The sequence below is a fragment of the Schistocerca serialis genome, chromosome 11 (genome assembly GCF_023864345.2).
Source record: "Schistocerca serialis cubense isolate TAMUIC-IGC-003099 chromosome 11, iqSchSeri2.2, whole genome shotgun sequence".
Lineage (NCBI taxonomy): Eukaryota > Metazoa > Arthropoda > Insecta > Orthoptera > Acrididae > Schistocerca > Schistocerca serialis.
Window position 1 is genome coordinate 86,847,714 of NC_064648.1, and position 25,308 is coordinate 86,873,021.

General features: G+C 41.0%; 3 protein-coding genes and 1 long non-coding RNA gene across 33 annotated transcripts in view; 1 reads left to right on the forward strand and 3 right to left on the reverse strand.

Annotated features, from left to right (window-relative positions):
• The window catches only part of LOC126426958 (uncharacterized), a 474,113-nt gene extending 461,560 nt beyond the window's left edge, over positions 1-12,553 (reverse strand). For both annotated transcript variants that reach the window (XR_007576468.1, XM_050089072.1), the window contains exons 1-2: positions 12,420-12,553; positions 11,204-11,293 (exon numbers count right to left, since the gene is read on the reverse strand). Coding sequence is in view for 1 of the 2 variants with exons in the window: in XM_050089072.1 (XP_049945029.1) it covers positions 11,204-11,293; positions 12,420-12,464 (135 nt within the window). In the remaining variant the exon portion in view is untranslated. The remainder of the gene's footprint in view (positions 1-11,203; positions 11,294-12,419) is intronic.
• The window catches only part of LOC126426959 (zinc finger protein 726-like), an 809,906-nt gene extending 796,879 nt beyond the window's left edge, over positions 1-13,027 (reverse strand). Inside the window, exon 1 of one of the 4 annotated variants that reach the window (XM_050089076.1) lies at positions 12,831-13,027. In XM_050089076.1, coding sequence (XP_049945033.1) covers positions 12,831-12,842 — 12 coding nt within the window. In that variant the 5' untranslated portion in view covers positions 12,843-13,027. The other 3 variants (XM_050089080.1, XM_050089074.1, XM_050089078.1) reach the window with 3 other exon arrangements.
• A 700-nt stretch (positions 13,028-13,727) lies between these two features.
• On the forward strand, positions 13,728-14,426 carry LOC126426967 (uncharacterized). Its single transcript, XR_007576470.1, has 3 exons — positions 13,728-13,834; positions 13,981-14,077; positions 14,251-14,426. It is a non-coding gene; the product is annotated as an uncharacterized LOC126426967 (long non-coding RNA).
• A 1,526-nt stretch (positions 14,427-15,952) lies between these two features.
• On the reverse strand, positions 15,953-23,253 carry LOC126426962 (E3 SUMO-protein ligase ZBED1-like). Of its 26 annotated transcripts, XM_050089083.1 has the most exons (14): positions 23,156-23,253; positions 20,151-21,169; positions 19,385-20,043; positions 19,156-19,262; positions 18,980-19,048; positions 18,807-18,876; positions 18,631-18,699; positions 18,458-18,527; positions 18,282-18,350; positions 18,109-18,178; positions 17,933-18,001; positions 17,759-17,829; positions 17,323-17,495; positions 15,953-17,204 (listed from the first exon to the last, which is right to left on the reverse strand). In XM_050089083.1, the coding sequence occupies exons 1-3, from the start codon at positions 23,211-23,213 to the stop codon at positions 19,390-19,392; spliced, it is 1,731 nt and encodes a 576-aa protein (XP_049945040.1). In that variant the 5' UTR covers positions 23,214-23,253; the 3' UTR covers positions 15,953-17,204; positions 17,323-17,495; positions 17,759-17,829; positions 17,933-18,001; positions 18,109-18,178; positions 18,282-18,350; positions 18,458-18,527; positions 18,631-18,699; positions 18,807-18,876; positions 18,980-19,048; positions 19,156-19,262; positions 19,385-19,389. The 26 variants fall into 26 exon arrangements, with proteins under 26 accessions (XP_049945040.1, XP_049945041.1, XP_049945052.1 ...); XM_050089084.1 differs by lacking the exon at positions 18,980-19,048; XM_050089095.1 differs by lacking the exon at positions 18,458-18,527.
• Positions 23,254-25,308: the final 2,055 nt, after the last annotated feature.

Here is a 25,308-nt window from a genome sequence, read left to right on the forward strand (position 1 = left end):
TGGAGATACTTTTTGTCTTCCACCTTGTACACTTCAGTAGCGGTTAGCCACCTGCTTAGGGCTACCTCACAACATACTTTTTGAGGAAATTTGTTTTTTTTTTTTCTTTTTTTTGTGGTTTTAGGGCGCAAAACTTCTATGGTCATTAGCACCCAGCCCGTGACATAGGAAACAGGAAAAAACAAAATTTAAAATCAGCAGCAATGGCAACAAAGTCATAAAATTCGAGAAACTAAAGGCAGAAGGAATGCTTAAAAATCCACTATAGAAAGGGGTTGGTTGTCCCCCAAAAAAAAAAAATCAAATGACTGACGTCATTTCACTGTCACTAATAAACTGTAGAACGCGGTCAGCTGAGCGCGTGTCATCTGCTAAAATCGACGATAGATCAGGCGATAGCTGTAGACGGGAGCGTAACGGATTAAAATAGGGGCATTCAATTAAAAGGTGTCTGACCGTCCACAGCTGAGAGCAGTGGGGACAGAGTGGGGGAGGATCACCGCTTAAAAGATGTCGATGGCTAAAAAGACAGTGCCCTATCCGGAGTCTAGCTAAAATTACCTCCTCCCGACGACGCGTTCGGGAGGAAGAGGTCCAAGCGCAAGGAAGGGCTTTCACTTCCCGCAATTTATTATGGGGAAGTGTTGACCAATGCGCATGCCATAAATGAGCAACTTGGCGACATAAACCGCTCCGTAGATCGGTAAACGGAAGAGACTGAATAGCTGGCCGAGGAAGAGAGACTGCAGCCTTGGCCACTATATCTGCCGCCTCATTCCCACAGATACCAGCGTGTCCCGGGAGCCAGAGGAACGCCACTGAGACGCCCCCCAGGTGGAGCAAGCGCAGACAGTCCTGAATCCGATGGACCAGAGGGTGCAAAGGGTAAAGAGCTTGGAGACTTAGGAGAGAGCTGAGAGAATCTGAGCAGATTACGTACTGTATCCGCTGATGGCAGCGGATGTAGTGGACAGCCTGGAGAACAGCGTAAAGCTCCGCAGTATAAACCGAACACTGGTCGGGAAGCCGAAAGTGATTTGGGGTGTCGCCAACAATATAGGCACTCCCTACACCTAACGATGTTTTCGAGCCGTCGGTGTAAATAAATGTGGCTTCCGTCATTTGTGCACATAGAGCAGCAAATGCCTGACGGTAGACAAATGTAGGGGTACCATCCTTGGGAAATTTACATAGGTCTCTGAGCAAGTCGATCCGGGGACGGAGCCAAGGCGGTGCTGTACCCCAAGTTGTCAAGAAGGTTTTAGGAAAGCGGAAGGAGAGAGAATGGAGCAGTTGACGGAAGCGGACTCCCGGGGGTAGTAGGGAGGAGGAGCGGCCTGCATACGCTACATCAAAGGAGGCGTCGAAAAAAAGGTCATGGGCTGGATTAGCAGGCATGGAAGACAGATGGCTAGCATAACGACTCAGAAGGACTGCCCGCCGATTGGACAGCGGAGGATCAGCAGTCTCAGCATAAAGGCTTTCCACAGGGCTGGTGTAAAAAGCTCCAGACACTAAACGTAATCCACGGTGGTGGATAGAGTCGAGACGCCGAAGAATAGACGGCCGAGCAGAGGATTAGACTATGCTTCCATAATCCAATTTCGAGCGCACTAAGGCGCGATAGAGGCGGAGAAGGACCACTCGGTCCGCTCCCCAGGAGGTACCATTCAGGACACGGAGGGTGTTAAGGGAACGCAGACAGCGAGCCGAAAGATAGGAAACGTGGGAGGACCAGCACAGTTTTCTGTCAAACATAAGACCCAAGAATTTAGCGACGTCGGAAAACGGAAGGTTGACAGGACCTAGATGTAAGGAGGGCGGAAGAAACTCCTTACGTCGCCAAAAATTAACACGAACGGTCTTACTGGGTGAGAAACTGAAGCCGGTTTCGATGCTCCACGAGTGGAGGCAATCGAGACATCCTTGAAGACGTCTTTCAAGCAGGCTGGTCCGTTGACAGCTGTAGTAGATCGCAAAATCGTCCACAAAGAGGGAGCCCGAGACATCAGGAAGGAGACAATCCATAATTGGATTAATGGCGATGGCAAACAGTACAACACTCAGCACGGAGCCCTGGGGTACCCCGTTTTCTTGGGAGAAAGTACGGGAGAGAGTAGTGTTCACCCGCACCCTAAATGTGCGCTCTGCCATAAATTCGCGAAGAAAAAGGGGCAGCCGGCCTCGAAAGCCCCAAGAGAACAGTGTGCGGAGGATGCCTGTCCTCCAACAGGTATCGTATGCTCTCTCCAGATCAAAAAATATTGCTACCGTTTGGCGTTTCCGGAGAAAATTGTTCATGATATAAGTGGAGAGAGCAACAAGATGGTCAACGGCAGAACGATGCTTTCGGAATCCGCATTGGGCTGGTGTTAAAAAACTGCGGGATTCCAGCCACCAAGCTAAACGGTAATTCACCATACGCTCCAAAACCTTACAGACACTACTCGTGAGAGAAATGGGGCGATAGCTAGAGGGGAGATGTTTGTCCTTTCCAGGTTTCGGAACGGGAATGACAATAGCTTCCCGCCATCGCCTGGGAAAGGTACTGTCGGTCCAAATTCGATTATAAAGGCGAAGGAGGTAACGCAGGCTATGGGTTGATAAATGCAGCAACATTTGGACATGGATACCATCCGGTCCTGGGGCGGAGGAGCGAGAAGAAGAGAGGGCATGTTGGAGTTCCCGCATGGAGAAAACAGTATTGTAGCTTTCGTGATTTTGAGAGGAGAAAGCAAGACGTCGCACTTCCGCTGCACGTTTCTTCGGGAGAAACGCTGGCGGGTAATTTGAAGAGCTCGAAATCTCAGCAAAGTGCTGACCCAATGAGTTAGAAATTGCGACGGGGTCCACTAAGGTATCATACGCGACAGTGAGCCCAGAGACCGGGGAGAAACTAGGCGTGCCTGAGAACCGTCGAAGCCGACTCCAAACTTCTGAGGAGTGAGTGAAGGTGTTAAATGAGCTAATAAAGAATTTCCAGCTCGCCTTCTTGCTATCGCAGATGACGCGACGGCATCGCGCACGGAGCTGCTTATATCGGATACAGTTGGCCAAAGTTGGATGGTGACGGAAAATGCGAAGAGCACGTCGCCGCGCACGTATTGCGTCACGGCATGCCTCGTTCCACCAAGGAACTGGGGGGCACCGGGGCAATTCGGAGGTGCGTGGTATTGAACGTTCCGCAGCTGTGAGAATAGCGTCGGTAACATGTGTGACCTCATCGTCGACGCTGGGAAAGCGACGGTCATCGAATGTTGCTAGAGACGAAAAAAGTGTCCAATCGGCTTGGGCAAACTTCCAGCGTCGCGAGCGCATATATGGCAGTTGAGGCTGCAGTCTAAGAACACATGGAAAGTGGTCACTCGAGTGTGTATCATCAAGGGCGAACCATTCGAAGCGCCGAGCTAGCGGAACAGTACTGACCGCAAGGTCCAAATGAGATAAATTTGTCGTGGAGGCAGACAAAAATGTGGGGACCCCAGTGTTGAGGCAGACTAGATCCGCTTGGTGGAAGACGTCTAGCAATAGTGAGCCACGTGGACAAGGATGTGGAGATCCCCAAAGCGGGTGGTGGGCATTGAAGTCCCCAACCAGCAAATAGGGGGGTGGAAGCTGATCAAGAAGATGAAGGAGATCAGCTCGTGCCATTGGTGTGGACGATGGAATGTATACCGTACAAAGAGAGAACGTGTATCCAGAAAGGGAAAGACGGACGGCGACAGCTTGGAAGGAACTGTTTAAGGGGATTTGGTGATAATGGAGAGTATCGTGGAGCAGAATCATGAGTCCTCCATGGGCTGGAGTGCCTTCAACAGAGGGGAGATCATATCGGACAGACTGAAAATGAGGGAGAACAAAGCGGTCATGGGGACGCAGCTTTGTTTCCTGAAGACAGAAGATGACCGGCGAGTAGGATCGTAAGAGGATCGACAATTCATCCCGATTGGCTCGAATGCCGCGGATATTCCAGTGGATAATGGACATAGGGTGAACAGAAAATGGAGGAACGTGACCAAGAGTGCTGTCAACTCAACGACTGCTCAGAGCTTGCGACCGACAGCATGGAATGGCATTCAGTCGAAGGCAGAAGATCCTGATCCATAGGTTGGTCAGGAGCAGCTCCTGCCACCAACGATTGGCCAGTTGACCGGCCACCAGCAGTGCGCCTCGGCGACACAGAAGACGGCCGAGGGCAATTTCCGCCAGGTGGTGCTGTAGATGGGACACGCCTTGGCGGAGAAGGAGAGGAACTGTGTTTCTTCGTAGCCTTTTTGGAAGTATGATGTTTAGATGAAGGAGGAACCGATGGTTGTGAAGTTGCAGTACGTAAAAACTCTTCACGAGAATGCTCTTTTTTTCGAAGACTTGGCATCTGACTTTTGGGCTCGAGATTGAGCAGAACCCGACGAAGGGTGAGCCATAGAGTGGGCAGGCGAAAGTGGCGAGGTTGAACGGGCGATCTTTGCGCTGGCCGATCTGATGACCGTGGTACTCAAGGTGAGGTCGCAAGTCTGCGTGGCTGCCTCCTTTGTTGGCCGAGGAGAAGCAAGGACAGTGCTGTATTTTCCTTTCTGAGGCACAGTGGGCTGTCGACTGGCGAGTAACTTTCGAGCAGCAAAGGTCGACACCTTTTCCTTCACTCTTATTTCCTGGATGAGTTTTTCGTCCTTAAAAACGGGGCAATCTCGAGAGGAAGCAGCGTGGTCACCCATACAGTTGATGCAGCGAGGGGATGGAGGTGGACAAGCACCCTAATGGGCATCCTTGCCACACGTAACACATTTGGCCGGATTGGAACAGGACTGGCTGGTGTGATTGAACCGCTGACATCGATAGCAACGCATAGGGTTTGGGACATAAGGGCGAACGGAAATTATCTCATGGCCTGCTTTGATTTTTGATGGGAGTTGAACTTTGTCAAATGTCAAGAAGACAGTGCGGGTTGGAATGATGTTCGAGTCAACCCTTTTCATAACCCGATGAACAGCCGTGACGCCCTGGTCAGACAGGTAGTGCTGAATTTCTTCGTCAGACAATCCATCGAGGGAGCGTGTATAAACGACTCCACGCGAGGAATTTAAGGTACGGTGCGGTTCCACCCGGACATGGAAGGTGTGGAGCAGAGAAGTACACAGCAATTTTTGAGCCTGGAGGGCACTGTGTGTTTCTAACAACAGGGTGCCATTCCGTAATCTGGAACAAGACTTTACAGGACCCGCAATTACGTCGACACCTTTCTGAATAATGAAAGGGTTGACCGTGGAAAAGTCGTGACCTTCGTCAGACCGAGAAACAACAAGGAACTGTGGCAACGATGGAAGAACCGTCTGTGGCTGAGACTCAGTGAACTTACGTTTGTGAGCAGACATAGTGGAAGGTGAGGAAACCATTGCGGAAGAATCCCCCATGATTACCGGCGTCTCCGATGGCGCGCTCCTCCCTTGTGGGGGCCCTCACCGAGGGCACACCCGCCTTAGGTGATTGTTCACACCTCAGGTCACACCTCCCGACAAACGGACGGAGGGACAAATCGGCACTTTCGGAAGGTATCAGCTCGGGTAATCACCCCTCCCTGGGCCTGGCCGTTACCAGGGGGTACGTACGTGACCTACCTGTCTACCCGGGGCGGGGAATTACGCATTACCCCGTCACCGGCTACGCATGGAAGTGCGTGGGTCGGCCTTCAGACACGCACAGGGAGGAAGAAAGAGACAGGGAAAGGAAAGAAGAGAGGTCTCAAACGCCGCAGCGGAGAAAAGGGTAAAGAGAAGAGGTAAAGAGAAGAGGTAAGGAAAAGAAAAGGACGAAGAAAGATGAAGACATACAAGCAAGGAAGGCGAAGAGTGCGGTACATTTACAAGCGTTCGTCTCCGGACGTAGGCACAAACCACACTCCCAGAGGGGGAGAAAGGGAAGGAGAGAGCCAGAGGTGAGGGGGGGGGGGGGCGAAGATGGGGGATGGGGAAGGATACGGAAAGGGAAGGTATGCAGCCCGGAAAGGAAGAAAGGCCACATTAGCTCGGGGTCCCGTGCTCGCTACACACGTATCCACAAAAGAGTTGTGGATCCCCTGGGGGGGAGGAAATTTGTGTACTGGGCAAGAAGTACACACCAAATACCACATTAGGCCACCATCACCTCACAGGCACAAACCCTTGCCTGACATCTATCAGTTCCATGCGAGCAGCCTCCAGATGGTGCTCACTAACAAACACTTCTTCCTGCTTCTGCGCCACTTCCTTCAGCACACTGTGTATGTCTGCTCATAGTGCAGACAGCCAATAGAAAAAATGTCAACTGCAGACTATACAGCTTTTGCCTCCACTGGGCAGACAGGAATCTTCCCACTGACGGACTCAAAATACAATGGGATGCAGATGCGGACAAACAAACAGTTCCCCACCAGCAGCCAGACAGCAGTTCCAGAGCTGGCAATTCTCACACAATACTCTGAAGATTACCTTCTGACACTATAGTTGCTGTTCACAGAGAACCATAACCAATTACAGAGTCTTTGCAAAGATTTCTATCAGTGACAGTATCAGACAGTCAAGAGACTGCAAAATTAGTTAGATACCACTGCATCATGTTCAGGACATCGTCCGCCATGCATCAAAGTTTAGCAAATTAAAGTACCATTTTGTAAAATACTCTTAATAAATGTTATTTGTTATTTCTTATTGGGTTGTGAGATCTTTGTAATAGCACATTCTGTCACAGTATGAGTTTGCGTAGTATAGCATGCCACTATCAACATTAAGGAACTGTAGCAGAGAACATTTTTTCTCCTACCATGAATATTTACACTGAATTCACAGTCACATTCCGCTTCTACAATCACAATGGACAATCCTCAGAGAGGGATAAAATACGTCAATATTCAGTTTGAACACAGAGCTGTTAAATACACATTTGGTACAATGACTTACAATGTGATACTGGCCAAACAAATTAAAACAACTGCTGGAAAAGTGGGGAGAGTGGTCAAATGAATCTATTTATGACGTAAAATACACAGACTGTGTAGGAAGTTCTATGTATTTTTGCTATCTAAGTGGCTTTCAATTAACATGATATACTAAATATGGTTTTTGAAGGGTCTAAGAAGGTTAAGTCCATCCACTCAACATGTGAGAGAAGCTTCCATGTGACATATTCATTGTTAAGCAGTGTTCAAATCTTCAAAACTAGTATTCATCAAATACAACTTTAATCTTATAAGACTACTTTTTAATTTTATCTCACTTATCAAATTATAACACAGTCTTTAAAGGTATTTGCTAGAAAATCTGAACCTGCCAATCTACCAGCTCAACTGACATCACAATTAAAATAGTAAACATACACTACTTGCAAATATTGAAGAGAGGTAGAATAAATGTGATAACATGAATTATAGTTATTCTCGGGGCAGAGGACTTGGTTTTGCCTACTCAAAACCCAACTGTCACCTTACAAAATAATATGCAGCATGGGCTATGGTGAAGGTCATCATCGCAACTTCCACTCAAAACATAATATACAGACAGAGTTACATTATCAGTATTCTACTATATCTCTCTGTATGGCATTACAGAAGGATTCAATTCAACCTGTTTGCTCTGAACCATGAGATGGAAGCGGCTACTTCCAGCGTATACAAAATGGTTACAATGATGTCACTAAATACACACGCAAACAAACACGAAGAACAATAAGAATTATACAACATTTCACTCCAAAAATAAAGTGAAACTAAAGGGACAAACACAGAAAATTGGGGTTTTAGGGTGGGGATAAGTCAAATACACAACAATAACTACACTATGCCAAAACAAATAATATCCAAAAAAGTTTACATTACAACATTCCATTACACCAACAAAACCACAGAAATTGGACATTTCCCTTAACCTATATAGCTCAACCGCAGCTGCTGATGGAAAAAAAAGCCACCTACAACTCCGGAAGGTGGAACCAAAACCCCAACTCAAAAACCCAAATACTCCATATTCACTACATCAATTAGAACACAATCAACCTACTATAGATACAGAACAGACAAAATATCACAATCACTATAGAATGAAACAAAAACGAAAATTACTTACCAACAAGACCTTCAAGCAATACCACCTAGGTTCACCATCATGTCCCCCCCCCCCCCCCCCCCCCCACACACACACACACACACACACACACACACAAAGAGAGAAAACCTTAACTCACCATCTTCAACCTATACATCCTCCCCTCAAAAAATCTTCTGTCAGCAATAGTAATCCAAATGAGATTACAGGTTGTAAGAGTGCCTCTTCCCCTCCTTATAGCTGATTTAATTGCTCCCAAAGCCCCTCTATCATGTAACTACAAGCCTCACTGTCACAATCCTTAAACTCAGTACTGTGGTTAACGACTCAATTATTGTAACCACTCATCCCCAAACCCCTATACGACGAAAATGCATCAGAAACAATAGTGCTACCCCCTCAATATATTCTTCAATTAGACCCACCAGTTACCTATTACTGCAGCTCAGTAGAACCCTAAAAACACAATCAGCATACCCATTTCCTGAAGTAACAACCACCCTCCCCCCTCCCCACCAAACACCCACAAACCAACCAGAAAAATGCCCCTCCCATACTGTGATTCGTCAATTTCATCAACCACACCTGGCCCAACCAACTTCCTGCTACATTTCACATATTCTGAACAAACCTCTTGACAAACAGATATCCAATCCAAAACAGTTCTCTCTCTCACAGCAGTCTCATATGCAAAAACATTTATAAAAGACTTACAACAAAAATAGTAAGAGAGCAAGACAGTCTCCCACAGGGCTAATCTAGATTTCTCAAACCAGGTACCACATCTCATAGATTTCCAGGTATGTTCACACTGACGTCACATATACATGTCCCTGGTCTGAGCTGCTGGATTGATTGATTGATTGATTGATTTTAACAGAAGAGCTGAAACAGCTTAGGTTTAACCCGGCACTGTCCGCACCGAAACGGAAATACGGAAGCGTCCGATCCTGCCCGTCTGCTTTGATCCATGACGTCACAAATATGGCGGAAACGACCATAAACCACGATTCCAATATGGCACATATAAAGTCGTTACGTACACATTATGAGGATGAAAATACATCGAAGAACAAACAAACAAACAAACACACACACACACACACACACACACACACACACACACACACACACACACACACACACACACACACACACATTCCAAAAAAAGCCTAATGAGACTAACGGGACAAGCACGGGAAATAGGTGGTTTTTGGGTGGAGACAAACTAAATATAAACAAATTTAGACACCCACCACCATACAAAACCACGCAAAACGACGAAAAAAAACGATATCACAAAACTCCCCAAATACCACTAAAGACAATATCATCTGGTATCAGACACTTCCCTTGACCTGTATAGCTCAACAGCAGCTCCCGATCCCATTAATTACACCGTAACCACTTCCCTTGACCTATACAGCTCACAAACATCTCCCGATACCAACATTCACAGCCACACATTGGGAGCGAACACTTCCCTTGACCTGTTATCCTCACGACATCTCCACATACAGCCGTCCCTGGTCCAAGACGCCGGAACTTTAAGTAAGCCTCAGTTCTTCACCACATACTGAATACTTCACGACTTCATCCAAAAATCCGAATAGTTGAAGAAATTTTACTAGAGACAACGCACTATCCTCCATCATAGCCGACAACCGAAAACTGTTGACCCTGTCAGTCATATCCATACCTACCAAAGACATAAAAAAAAAGCAATTCACACACGACGCCACACTAGCAAACTAAACCAAAAACATCACCTAACACACCACAGGAGAGCACCACCGATCGCATCAAAACGACACCTACAAACACGCCACTCTCACAAAGTAAATTCCGCGCCGTCGTGATGTCACACACCACAACAGCCTTACGTCACAGGTCCAAGCCGACGGGTGAGATCGGATGCTTCGGTCGACCCACCGAAACTAGGTTTGAGCCGCCAGAACTCTCATCTACCTCATATTGTCACCACAAATGTGACACCTAACACATTCAGCAGTAAGGCCGCCCACCTGCAGAAACCGTTTGTGTGACAGACACCATATCACCACCCTCACAGATTGTAATGATGCACTCATGTATTTCACTATCATATCCACATCCAACAAAAAAAATCAATAAAAAGCATAGACCCCTGTATGCCCAATGAACACCAATCTAATCAGACGTAGCAAAATTGCCAAATATATAAACAAACCTTAATAACTCACTGTAAACACTTCCACAACCCACACTACCCCACCAACTACTTGAACTGAAGACCACATTAGCACAATACAAGCCAAAACTCAAATGAAGCCTGTACACACCTTAAACTCAGCATGTCCACTTCCACCCTCACTGGACACCATCCAGATGCAACTCAACATCTACAAATAAAACCAACTCAACATCACAATACCACTATTATTTCACAAGTCAAAGCAACAAGTGGAATCGGTCGCTTCCATTGACCCCTGTGCACGTATGACATCATATGCCACATCATTTCACCGATTGATTCAACTCACAACATCACCGAAATTGTAATCTATCACAGTGCAAGCAGAGTGCTATCAACTATTTATTGAGGTGCAGTAATGAATTTTATCTGAAATGAAATTTACTGACATACTGTTTACATATTCAAAGAGAACTGCTAATGTATATATTAGAATACAGAAGCTTAATTATCACACCAGTGATCACAGTAAACATCTCTTCAACCTTACTTACAAAACAAATATTTTATGTGCCAGCAAACATCGAATGTTAATAAAAAAAATTACTGTAAGTCTACCTAACTTTCTAGCTGCAAATTAAAGTTGATATTTAAAAGAAGCAGATCAGAATAAGCTCCATGTTTATGCTTATGTATTATAAATGTCAATGAGTAGTGATTTAAGAAGTTCTCTAGCTTCTGCTAAATATTTAATCCAAACTATTCCCTCTGTCTGATGTTCAACACACACACTTTATTCAGTGTTGTGGATCATTACGTTTAACAAAAAGATCTGGATTATGTATTACACTGCATTCTCCTTACTCCCAACCATATCACTGATTTATGTTTATTCATTCAGAACACTACATACAGAAATTATTGAAACAATGGTAAGATATACAAGAAAACTACTTACAGTGGAGTCTGGCACAGTCGATATCTCATCTGTTGGCTCTGTTTTTATCCAAATAATGTTTCTGTAATCCATTGCTGCAGTGTGAAGGCCCTGAAAAACAAGGAATCAGATAAAAACAGTCATATTCAAAATTCATTATCACTATAAGATACAACTCACAAACAGCATTTTTTATTCCAAGACTGAGAGCAACATATGAGCCAGTGCACACAAAACAAATTTAACACTACCTGATGAAAACAGAAATTGTAATTATGACAAAAGAGCGACATTTCTCTGGTTAAGAAGAGTTGAAACAAATTACCTCAAAATGTCACATCAATATCACATGCAATGGAAACAAATGATTATTGATGTTTCTTTGAAACAGGGGCCAATGGTACACTATAATAATGTAAGCATTATGAGACATGAATATTTAGCTTTCCAAATGAATTCTAATTTCAGTAATATGGTCATGCAAAGCAACTCATACAAGCAAAGAGATTTGTCCAAATAAAACAATTTACTACGGCCAACCTCGATTTTACATATGATGAGAAAATTTGAAATGAAGCTTGCAGCCTTCTGTGAGCTCAATGCTTTTAAATATATTATGGACGTTTGGTAATGAATGCTGTCATCCAACACATTTATAATCCGATTCTTACTGATATAACCAAGAACAAAAGAGAATTTGTATTTCTTAATCGCATATAAGACACAAAGGCTTAATCTATGAACACAGATGTCATTCTATACACTGTTTCTCACTTATTACGTTGCAGGCATAAAATGAAATTCTGCCCCTTCTGAATTCAGCAGCCTTCAGACGGTAATTTTATCAGGCAATTTAATATGCATTCATCCCCATCATTGCTGTATATACAAATGTAGAACAACTACTGCCACGGCGGAAACTTTAATAATTCCCGTACTTAAGTTCATACTAGAGAAGTGCTAAAAACTTTCTGAACAGCCACAGTAAACAACAGACATGGCCTAATACCTTCTACAGCATTCTTTCATTCCAATACAAACATTATCTGATAAGATATATAAACTACTGGTATTTGAATCTGAAATAATAAGATTAGTACCCAATTTCACACGCAATAATCCGGAGCAGCTACACAGCTAACACACTTCTTGTCTCTCCACAACTAGGTACATCATCAGCGGCGGTAAGCGAGTTAACATAAAGATACTAGTATAGTGATTGTACGAATTTCATTACACGTCTTCTCTCGCCCATCACAAAGTATTTAACGACGATTTTCATTTTCACTTGAGGTCGCAAGGTAAAGAAACTGCCTTTTACAAACTACGGGAAAACATATGCATAGATTTCATGTCATGTGGACAAATTACCGGGCACTTTACAAGACGATATGGGCCTGCGTACATGTAATATTTTTCATAACTTGCAACTTCATAGAAGTTAACAGCGACGTTTTATCGCGATAACATAACCTAAAACAACTGCACAAGCTGTCCCTCTCGACACTCCGTCACATTTTCCAAACGTTACCCAATCATAGTTATTCAGATGTCGATAAAATCGCAGTGTAGTTTGTCGGGTAAATCATATTAAACTGTTACGATATTAATAGAAATAGATACGAGTGTTCCATAAAAATATACTCACAAGTTGCTTCATGGGCCCTACCCAGTTGTAATAGAAAGGAAATTGGTGTTGGGTTTATGTTCGAAAATAAATTTTCGTCTTTCGTTCTTTCATGTATATAATCCTCACTTTTTTATTGTTCGGAGGACGGAGGAAATAGTTCATATATATATTTTTTCTATTGGCTACAAGATGGCGACCACTTTGCTAGAATGGCCAGGCTGCTTATAATGATGAGTACCTAACTCGAAAGATGTTTTCATCTTGGGGTGGTTGTTCGTATTTTTCCATTTTTGATGCAAGTTCGACAATCAGTGATTCTGTGGATATTGCAAAGCATATTTTACATTCTCTCTAGAGGCATGAAAAAGCGGAATCACAAAAAATGACGAACTAGAGGAAAATATCAGCTATACTACATTAGTCAGACAGCCACATAAACGTCAGTATTTAATACTAATAAAATAAATGAACCCCCTGATGATCGTAGAACTTCACTCGAAAACGTCTAAGAGTTAAACAAAGAAGAATTTGTGTTTGCTCATGACAGAACTGTCTGTTATACAACCAAAGGTATTCATCGTCAATGGATGGTATTACAAGATAGGTTCACCAGTCACCTCTTCCGCAGCTCGTTTTCTTTGAACGCAATACGTTTTCGTTGTTGTAGTGATGGGCTAAACTGCGATTTTCCGATATCAGTGATTTCTGTGACTGCTACTTTTCAGTATCTGTGATTCTTAACTGTGATTTGTCGCAGTTAAGAATCGCAGTTAAGGAATCCAGCTCTTGTATCCCTCCGCACCGCACTCTACCACTGCGATTTCTGCTACTTCTGCGATTTCTGCTACTTCTGCGATTTCTGCGACTTCTGCGACTTCTGCTACTTCTGCGACTTCTGCGATTTCTGCTACTTCTGCGATTTCTGCTACTTCTGCGATTTCTGCTATTTCTGCGACTTTTCTCCGAATGAAAAAGTTACATGTGTTCACACAGAGAATTGCATCTCAAGAAAACTGACATTAGTAAGTGTGTTTTACAATTGTTCTTCCGTTGGCTTTACTTTTGTATTAAAGAAACGATTGTGAAAATATTAATATGTTAGTAGCCAAACAGTACCGTAATAGTTCGTGTTTAGAAAAAGAACTCTAACGTATTGTTATGTTCACAGGTATCCGAACTACATTTCAGTCACTCAGTAAAGCGATAATTCGAAATATTATCGTCAATAGCCACTGCGTTTTTAGACTGTCTTCGTCAGACGAGAGGTTAGTTTCTAAGATTTCGATGAACTTAATTACTTAAATGAGATCGTTCTTGCAAATGTGAAACGTCCCCCATTGAATGGCTTTCATGGCAGCAAATATTAGTAATACTACTTTGTCAATTACATTGCTTGTAATTAGTGACAGCAAAAATGTTTATCCTTTTAATTTTGCAGACGCAGTTCCAACCCCGATTACTGGTTTCTGTACGTATCTATCCACTTCAAGGCTCTTGGGAGAGAATCGTGAATATTCAAGACAGCTCTTAGAGGATTTGCAGTTTAAAAGTGCCATAATTATGAAATAAGTGTGCATAGTGAGTGATTGAACTGTGTTTAATTTGAAGTTCTTATGCGATTTTAAAGGAATGTTAAATACAGTGAGTGAATAAATAAAATATTTTACACGTGTTAAGCAGTCCTATACCCAAAAATTTTCCACCATTTAATTACTGGTAAAGACTTGTAGGAGAGTGTGACATGCCGCCGTCCCCCATCCCCCTTTCCACAGAAGCTTGGTGTGACACTGACCTGGAATATAGAGTATGCATTTTGAGCCCGTTATGAAAGTGGGAAGTACAGATCTTAAATCAGGAATCATTTAAGTGCAGTACTTGAAGGTAAACCAGGAAAAGTTTACTTATGAAGGTGCTTGTAGTGTCAGCAAAAAGTTCTTGTGTGCAGTTGCTATGTAGAACGCCAGGTGCAAAATTTTCCTCCGTAGTTTTGAACACTGTCGGAACAAAAGCGAGGCACTCATATGATTCAATACTATTGTCTTTGTTTCATTACACTTATACAGATGTCAGAGTTCTGCTGTGTTAACATTGCAAATTCCTGTAGGCAGGTGGAGTGTTTACGATAATTGTCATATTGGAAGCAGAATCAAACACATTTTTTAGGTCACTTGTCTCTAAATGATATTTTCAGAAGAAATGGGCAATGCTGCTTCTTATTGATAAAATACATTCAGTTACAGCTGTTTGGCCAACCATTACCGGTGCTGAAAGTGCGTGTCGTCATACAGTATGCACACACAGTCCCAAGCTGAGGCATATTACAAGCGTTAAAACCACTGAGGCAGATTTTTTTTAATATGTAAAGTAAGTTGCCAATAGCTTTGAGTATGAGGTTATTGGACTTGTTTTTAAAAGTAGTGTAGTTAACATAAAGACCAAGTAATACTTCAGTAATCCTGCCGAGATAAATTTTAAGGGCGAACACCTAGATTGTGATGCCAGTATGAAGTCGCAGTTGCAATTCCTTTTCCAGTGCCTAAGTTTAAAATGTATAGGCCCTATGTAATAAGTGGCTGGATTGGAGCAAGCAAGTTGAACAATTCACAGCAGTTTGGTTTTCAGAAGATGGTGACACTACAGCTACATTTAGGGAATAACATATGCATAAAACAGATATTCAGATTTTTCACATTGAAATGGGACTGTTTACCCATGTCTATTAAAAAGATGAAATGTTACACTTGCTCTCCAAATTTTAAACTTGTCTGCAGCCCTTGCTCTTAATTTGGTTCAAAGAAAGACACTGGGTGCTGGAAAGGTACATTCTCACCTGGTGAACTTACCTGCAACTGCAGGAACAAACTCCATTAAATTCTGTATATTTTTAGCTTTGTAGGAGACTTAACAGTGCATTAGCAAGTGGTCTCGGGAAATGCTAGTGAGTACAGTGAGCAGTAACCTTGTGACCTTGAGCACATATCTAATGCCATCTGACTGGCTATTGCAAGGGATAAGAGCTATTTCCTACCAGGTAAAATGCACACTTATAATTTACTGAACAGGTTCAGGAAATGTCAAATATGTGGTGGCAGCTACTGTATTTCTGTTTAAATTCAAATAGATTTTATTTATCTATGGTTTTACATATGGCATTGTCAGTAAATATTAAATTATATAATGTTGGTGTAAATACAGTTACATTGTTATGTAGACAAGCTGTTTCTTCTACATAATTCAGTTTTTCAAGTTACACAGACTGCAAATATTTAAAAAAGTTACAACTTGTCTTATTAGGACACATTTTTTACTAAAAGATCTGTGTTACAGGAAGCATTTTTCTGTTGGTATTTATCTACAGCATTTTACTGACAAATTCATGAAAATGAGCATTTTCTGAGCTGGAAACTTGTACGTCCTGGCATTTGCCCACGGTCTGAAGGAAAACCAGCTCCTCAAAACCCCAGAAGGACGTTATCAACTGTGTACAGTTGTTGTGCTACATATTAAATATTTTATGTTGCAGTCTTGAAGGATCCTCTTCTTCTTCCTCCTCCTCCTCCTCTTCTTCCTCCTCCTCTTCTTCTTCGTGAATCTTGGGTTCGCCTCGTCAGGTTACATGAAACATTTGTACAAGTATGAGCAAAACAAACATGTACACACATTTCACATACCCCACATATTAATCTTGTTATTGAATGAATAATAAAATCTAAACAGTTTTAGTCCTCTCAAAGTGCAGGTGGCTCTTAATTAATGCAATTAAAAAAGTTCTAAATAACAAAGTAAAATTTGCTAGTTGGGATGGTTCATTTTTAGCAGGAGACAGGAACATATATGTACATCTACAATCAACAACAACAAAAAGAAAAAAAATCACTATTAGTGTGCATTTGGAACAAATTTTTCAAACTTGCGTGTGTTCCACCGCTGGTCGTGGCTCTTTCTGGTTTTTGGGTCTTAAATTTGGTTGGTATTCTTTGCTCATTCCAGTTTTGATCCACATGTTGTCACCAAATTCATTATGGAAAAGATAGCACAAAACAGATTATTGTATGTCTACAACATCACACATTACAATCAACTTTTATTACATATATATAATTTTTTTCCTTCAGCCTAAGCTCATGGATTATCATTGACTGACTGTCCTCACTTGTAATATTCTAGATGGTATTCCTGTTATTTTTCAAGTCGAGGTGCTCAAGAAATTTCTGAAACATAACTTAAAGTAGCAGGTTTTAGTATAAAGAAATAACACTTCCAGGATTTACATTCACTCACCATTTTAATCATTACAAAGCTTTGTGCCTTAATGGCATCAAATCAGTAACTGTGCTGCATCCAAGTCACAGACCTACTGCTCCCAGTATGACCTGTTTCTCTGTCACCTTTCTGTGGACAAACGAATGAACAAATAGTTGACGATCTATAAGATTTAAATGTAGTAGTGGATGATGATGAAATTCTGGTTAAAAATATGTGGTCTCTGCCTCATTAAATTGTTCATTACCGTGCATATATCAACAAAACTAAATCTGTGTTTTTCAACAAACAGAAACTAATATGACAAAGAAAACACAGTCTTGGAAGTGATATCAGTGGTCTGTGTTACCAATCTTTTGATGCTAGAGATGTAACTCACATTTATGCCAAAGTGAAATACTTGCAGTAAGTGAAAGGTGTCTGCAACAAAAGGAAAAAAAATTAAATTTTAGTAAGCCCACAGTGTATGACGAATGACTTGTTTGTGATCCTTTATAGTGTAAGGATTATGCTATTATCTTAGTGCAATACATTATAACACTCAACTTCGCACAGTAACAAAGTGAATCAGAGCCCAAACATTTCATTTCATTCGTGTTCCTAGTTATATCCCATACATCCTAAATAACTTATTCCGGCAAAATTATTCTTAGCATGGAATTATGAAACACCAAAATACTCACATATTTTACATTTTGCTAATCATCATACAGTTGTGTGGTCTTGTTTGCTTGTGTTGAAAGTGCCCAGTTACCTGCATATAATAAAAATACAAATGAGTTCACAATTTTCTACATGACAACATGTGCTCGAGAAGAGTAAAAGGTTTACTACACTTATTGGACACAAATACTCACATTTTACATTTTGCTAGGCATCATACAGTTGTGTGGTCTTGTTCACTTGTGTTGAAAGTGCCCAGTTACCTGCATGTGATCAAAATACAAATGAATTCACAGTTGTTTTTTTTCATGAAAACATATGCATTAGAAGAATAAAATGTTTCATCTACATACTGGACACACACACTCACATGTTGTAATATTGATAGGCATCATACAGTTGTGTGGTCTTGTTTGCTTGTGTTGAAAGTGCCCAGTTACCTGCATATAATAAAAATACAAATGAGTTCACAATTTTCTACATGACAACATGTGCTCGAGAAGAGTAAAAGGTTTACTACACTTATTGGACACAAATACTCACATTTTACATTTTGCTAGGCATCATACAGTTGTGTGGTCTTGTTCACTTGTGTTGAAAGTGCCCAGTTACCTGCATGTGATCAAAATACAAATGAATTCACAGTTGTTTTTTTTCATGAAAACATATGCATTAGAAGAATAAAATGTTTCATCTACATACTGGACACACACACTCACATGTTGTAATATTGATAGGCATCATACAGTTGTGTGGTCTTGTTTGCTTGTGTTGAAAGTGCCCAGTTACCTGCATATAATAAAAATACAAATGAGTTCACAATTTTCTACATGACAACATGTGCTCGAGAAGAGTAAAAGGTTTACTACACTTATTGGACACAAATACTCACATTTTACATTTTGCTAGGCATCATACAGTTGTGTGGTCTTGTTCACTTGTGTTGAAAGTGCCCAGTTACCTGCATGTGATCAAAATACAAATGAATTCACAGTTGTTTTTTTTCATGAAAACATATGCATTAGAAGAATAAAATGTTTCATCTACATACTGGACACACACACTCACATGTTGTAATATTGATAGGCATCATACAGTTGTGTGGTCTTGTTTGCTTGTGTTGAAAGTGCCCAGTTACCTGCATATAATAAAAATACAAATGAGTTCACAATTTTCTACATGACAACATGTGCTCGAGAAGAGTAAAAGGTTTACTACACTTATTGGACACAAATACTCACATTTTACATTTTGCTAGGCATCATACAGTTGTGTGGTCTTGTTCACCTGTGTTGAAAGTGCCCAGTTACCTGCATGTGATCAAAATACAAATGAATTCACAGTTGTTTTTTTTCATGAAAACATATGCATTAGAAGAATAAAATGTTTCATCTACATACTGGACACACACACTCACATGTTGTAATATTGATAGGCATCATACAGTTGTGTGGTCTTGTTCGCTTGTGTTGAAAGTGCCCAGTTACCTCCATGGAAGCAAACCTCACACGGGTCCAGAATTTTCTGCAAGACAGTGTATGCATGTAAGAAACATATTGAAGATGATAGTTATTCTTGTTTATATACAACTATTCTGATTATGATTAGTTCAACAATGTACTGTGTTCTAATGATGTATCACTTACCAGCACTAATCACAGGTACCATTGGCATTCAGAAATATTAGTTTTTCTATATTCGATGGCTTGAGGCGGGTTCTTCTGTCATTTATTAAATGTCCAGTTTTTGAGAAGACCCTCTCACAAGGCACAGAAGTTGCTACAACATTAAACCTCTCTTTCACTACTTTTGCAATGGTTGGGTATATGTATTGATTTTGTCTCCACCATGCCAGAGGATCCTCATTTCTACTGATGACTGAGCTGTCAATGTACCTTTGAACCTCTACAATAGCACATGACTGTACTGTGCCCTGTGGCTGTGCATGTTTCACTAACTTATCGAATATGCCCCACACAGAGAAGGATTCAGTTTCCAAATTGTTTGGCTCAACAGATTGTGAAGGCTGAATACCTACTGGCCTACATTTTTCCAGTTTCTGGGCAACAATATTAATTAATTGTTTCTTCGTGTTGTCTGCTGCTGCCTGGTTCTGAAATGCCAGCAGTTTGAAACGTGGATCCAGCAGAGTAGCAAGGGCAATGGACTTGCTCTGCTCAAGATTCGAAAACCGGTTTGTAAGCCCTTCTTTTAGTGCCAAAACAACTTTCCTTGAAACTTCATGTAACTGCATTTTGGCTATTTCGTCACATACTGCCAGAAGTCCACGTGTCAGGACTATAACCTGAAAATTGAGACAAATATGCTAACAACTACACAACATATAAGGAAAGTATACAATAAAATGACATTGAACTTACATGAGCCAAATAAAGTAAATTATTAACTTACCAAGCTGCCAGTTGGGTAATCCTCTGCACTGAGCTGCCTCGAAACCTGCTCAAACGGTTTCAAAATTGAACAGAGTTCGGAGCAGATTTCCCACTCATCATTTGACAGTGACGGAAGATCTGTGGGCCTGTTACAAAGGGCAACTGTAATTTTCACTGCCTCTGACAATTCGACAATACGTTCCAACATGAACAGGGTTGAATTCCACCTTGTGGGCAAGTCCTGGATCAATTTCTTGATGTTTACTTTGCCACTGTTCTGTTGGCATGTTAAGAGCCGCTCTGTTGCACTGCTGCTCCTTTTAAAAAAACCTACAATTGTCTTGACTTTCTGGTGAACTTCCTGAACATTTTTAAGTGCATCCTGCACAACTAAATTAAGAGTGTGAGCATAACAACCAAAATGTTTCCACTTGAGAATGGTGGAAATAGCACTTTTTATATTTGGTGCATTGTCCGTGACTACCATTAAAATTTTGCCACCAAGACTAAATTTGTCCGTAATTTTAATCAAAGCTGTGGACAAATTTGAGCTGGTATGGGCACCACTGAAATGACTGCATTCCAGCAGTACAGACTGTAATCTGAATTGCTCATTTATGAAATGTCCAGTTACAGCCATGTAACTTTCATTAGAAGCTGATGTCCAGCAATCTGTTGTTAGACAGATTGTCTTTATGCCTTGCAGCTTTTGTTGTACTTTCTCATTTGCTTCTGCATATGCTGCTGGCAACATTACATTTGTTACAGTCCTTCTACTCGGTATTTCATAAGCAGGATTCAGTGCATGTACAAAACTACGAAATCCTGAGTCATTTACAATAGAGAAAGGTTGATAGTCTTTTGTGAACAGACCCATTAATTTGCTATCCACCTTCTTCTTTTGAATCAGTCCCATCTTTTTGGGAACGTATTCTGTGATGGCTGTCTGATGCTGTGATGTGGAGGGAACTGCTTCCCCCTGTGTGCTGCTGGCTGTGGTGCCTTCTTCTGGCAACTCCACTGCAAGAGAGGCTTCACCTATAAAACAATAAGCTGAACATCAGCATACAGATTGTGTCAGCAACAGAGGCAGGATATACATTTAGAGTACAATTTACTTTCCAAGTACTGTATGCTGATGACATGACACTCTTCACTGATGGAGAAAATCAGAAATATATTTTAGAATACTACAAAGTTGTAAGTGAAATGAGCAGTGACTGGTGCAGGGCCAATCAATTAACAATACATAAAATAAAAATGGAGGTAGTTTACTTCACCCTAAAGACATTTAAACAAGACACAAAATGTGTTAAATTACTGGAATTGCATTTACATCAAAAACTCGCATGAGATAAGCATATAAATCATCTGTGTGACAAACTTGCTAGTACTCTCTTCCTACTACACAACATGAGATGCATTATTAGTAAACATTTATTAATTTCTGCATATTTTTCTTTCTTCCATTCACGATTGCAGTATGGAATACTGTTTTGGGGTAACTCAGTGAATTCAAGTATCATCTTGAAGTGGTAGAAGAGAGCAGATGTATATTGCATCCACCACCAAGACAAAGCTGCAAAAAAACGCTTTAAAGAATTCAAGATAATGACTCTGCCCCATATGTGTACTTACATTAAGAATTTTAATTTAAGATCACAACTCCATGCTCATAACATCCAAAATAACAGTAATCTAGATCTTCATACTCAAGACTGACATTAAATCATAAGAACAGAAAGCAATCTATTAATGAATAGTTTGAAGCATCCCATAGAATTGTGGTTCGAATGTATGCTATACTTCTCAACTGATGAGTTTCTAAACAGTGATAGACAGGAAATATGCACTAGCAGTAACCAGGTGGTAACTACATAATGAAGTATGACTATAGGTGTGCGACAGTAATGTATAAGCATTCACACTTTTTTTCTACAGGGTAAATAAGATAACACATAATTATGCAGATACTTTTGTATATTATGTGATAAATGTAATTAACTATTACTACTGCTGTTATGTTAACACTGTGCAGTACCACTGTAATTATGATTATTTTATTATTACCATTATTTTAGCATATGTATATTTGTCCTGCACATAAATACTTGCATAATTATATTTTGCTTTTATGTATTCAATTATTGACGACGCCAATTGTATGGATAACATACTGATAGGCAAATAAAGATTCTGTTCTGTTCTATTAATTATACGTGCAATGTAAACCTTTCCTCGCGCCACTTCAAGTTTGAAATCTTATACAACAGTAATTAAGAGCCACGTAAATACAATACACCATTCAGATTTTAAATTACATCGCACTTCACTCGATGTTAATTTGGTACAATCAAAATCAAATCGCAGCCTTGAGTTACACTATACAGCAACAAAAAAAAGTGGAAACTTATTTCTAATTAATGTCTGAAGTAGAACATAAATTTCAGGGAAGTGAACATCCACGTTCTAGTTTAAATAGAGCGGGCTCGCGGGTTGTTTTGCAGCCTGTTACACTACGCTATATATTTTCAACACGAAATACTTAAAGAAGCTGAAATCTTCACTATAATTCGGACAGTTAATGTCATTTAACTATTCTAGGAGCAACTGCGCAATTTCCACAGGAAATGGTCGTGTTGGATGAAATTATAAGTGTTTCCCTGTGTAAATGTTGTGCGCGCATGTTGGTAACGGCTGCGTCGGGCTTTTATGTCGAATTCTTATTGGCATTGCCAACAGCACAACACAATGGCGCACATTTCAAGTGCCACGGACGGCGAGAATATCTCGTTCAAATTTCAGTTAAGCTCGATGGGGATTATTACATTTACAAACGCATATAACATAGGTAGAAAATTGAAAGTACAATCCTAGCCCCAAGAGTAAATTTTCTAAATGATCTACTTAAAATATCACACAGCCTAGCATGTTGTTTTCTTGGTATTAACAGCGCTGTTTTAAAAAGAGTGCAGACAAAAAACAATTAATCATCCCATAAATCAATCAGTTGTTGCAACGTACCTGGCTCTGGCAACACAGGGTCGACGGATCTTGAAGAATTTGTCGCAAAGTTCACCATTACATGCGACCTTTCGATATGTTTCTTCAAGTTCGTCGTGCTGGTTTTGTACGACAACTTTTTGCCGCATAAACCACATTTCGCAAACTCTTCATCCAGAACAGTGAAATGATTCCACAATTCGCTCCTCCGTGATCGCTTCATCTTGGCAGAAACAAGAAGTAAACCCTTGAACGACCAGAGACGAAATGGAAGAAAATCAGGAAATACTGTCCCCACTCTGGGAATTTTCAAGTAGTTGGGAAAATCCCAGTAACGTAGACGTAACTAATGGGATCGAATCAGCCGCCTATAACATAGGCCGTGGTTCAATTCTTCGACCATACATCGATCTCATCTCATGTCCTTATAACGAAGTACGAAAGTCGATCAACAGATGGCACTCGACAAAGAATGTTAACTGCGCTTTTTATTTGCTACTTGCGACTCTTAGTTGCGATTTGTCACGGAAATCGCAGTTAGACTCGATACCGTATCGCAGAGATGGACGTAGTACGAACTTTGGCCCACAGATGGCACTGTTAACCGCGCTTTTTAGTTGCTACTTGCGACTCTTAGTTGCGACTTGTCACGGAAATCGCAGTTAGACTCCATAGCGTACCGCAGAGATGGACGTAGTACGAACTTTGACCCACAGATGGCACTGTTAACCGCGCTTTTTAGTTGCTACTTGCGACTCTTAGTTGCGACTTGTCACGGAAATCGCAGTTAGACTCCATAGCGTACCGCAGAGATGGACGTAGTACGAACTTCGGCCAACAGATGCCACTGTTAACCGCGCTTTTTAGTTGCTACTTGCGACTCTTAGTTGCGACTTGTCACGGAAATCGCAGTTAGACTCCATAGCGCACCGCAGAGATGGACGTAGTACGAACTTCGGCCAACAGATGCCACTGTTAACCGCGCTTTTTAGTTGCTACTTGCGACTCTTAGTTGCGACTTGTCACTGAAATCGCAGAAAGCAGTGCTAAATTCGACCAATAGATGGCTCACGTCTTTGAATGTGAAATACTATTTGCGACTGCTAACTGTGACTGAAATCGCAGTTAGATTCTGTGAAGTTGCTACTGTGATATCTGTGACTTCTCAGTCACTGTGATTTCTAACAGATACGCGATTTCCTGCCCACCACTACGTTGTTGGTAGATCGGTAGGAGGCTAGGAGTCTTGAGTCTAAACAAATGTTGACGTAAGGTGTCCCAGAATCCCAGATACTAAACAAAATCAACAGATTGCATATATGAATGAATAAAAACGACGAATTATTCTGAAATAACAGTAAACTCCTAATTTGATACAGTTACCTTTGCTCAAATTCTCAAAACTAACGACTAACTGTGATGTATTGCGTGTAATTTCTGCTGTAGTTTATGCCGCAATCTCCTATGAATGTGAAAGTAATTGTTAAAATACTTCGTTACGGATTAGATGCACATCAACAGTGTTTTTGTGTCCATATTGTCTTTCATACCCTTATGTGTGGCAATAATATTTGTGAAGAGACGACAAGGGACAGTAGCATATCTGATGTGCAGCTTCTCTTAGATTATAACGTTAGCTACTGCTAACGTTAAGTGCTTATAATCATATTTCGAGTATTAGTTATATGGAAATGCAAAGAAGGAAGAAGCTGTAGTAGGTATTAATTGATGCCAATCAGAACGCTTTCGTTATTCATTTAACTACTACGTTCTATGCTATAGGTCTGCAAAGAATGTGTTAACAGCTTTAGCAGTGCGAGTTGCAGGGCAGTTTAAGTACGAGCGTAACGTGATAGGTTGTTGTTGTTTTTTTGTACAAATGTGTAAATGAAAATGTTTCTGGAAGAATCAAGAGGTTAATGTATTTTTCACTGAGAAAGAGATTTGCATGACATCAGAACGTTCGCCATCACCATACAGCAGTAAGCTGTTTCAGTAATCAGTTTAGTAAGAGAAAATTAACCAGTATAAAATGTTTTTGCTAATCAATAATAGGTTGTTTTACATTGCTGTATGTGTGCTTGAATCTAGTGAATAGTTAGAATTCGAATATAACAGTGATTTTTCTAAATTGAGTAGGGCTATAAAACTTTGAATGTGTACAACGAAAGTTA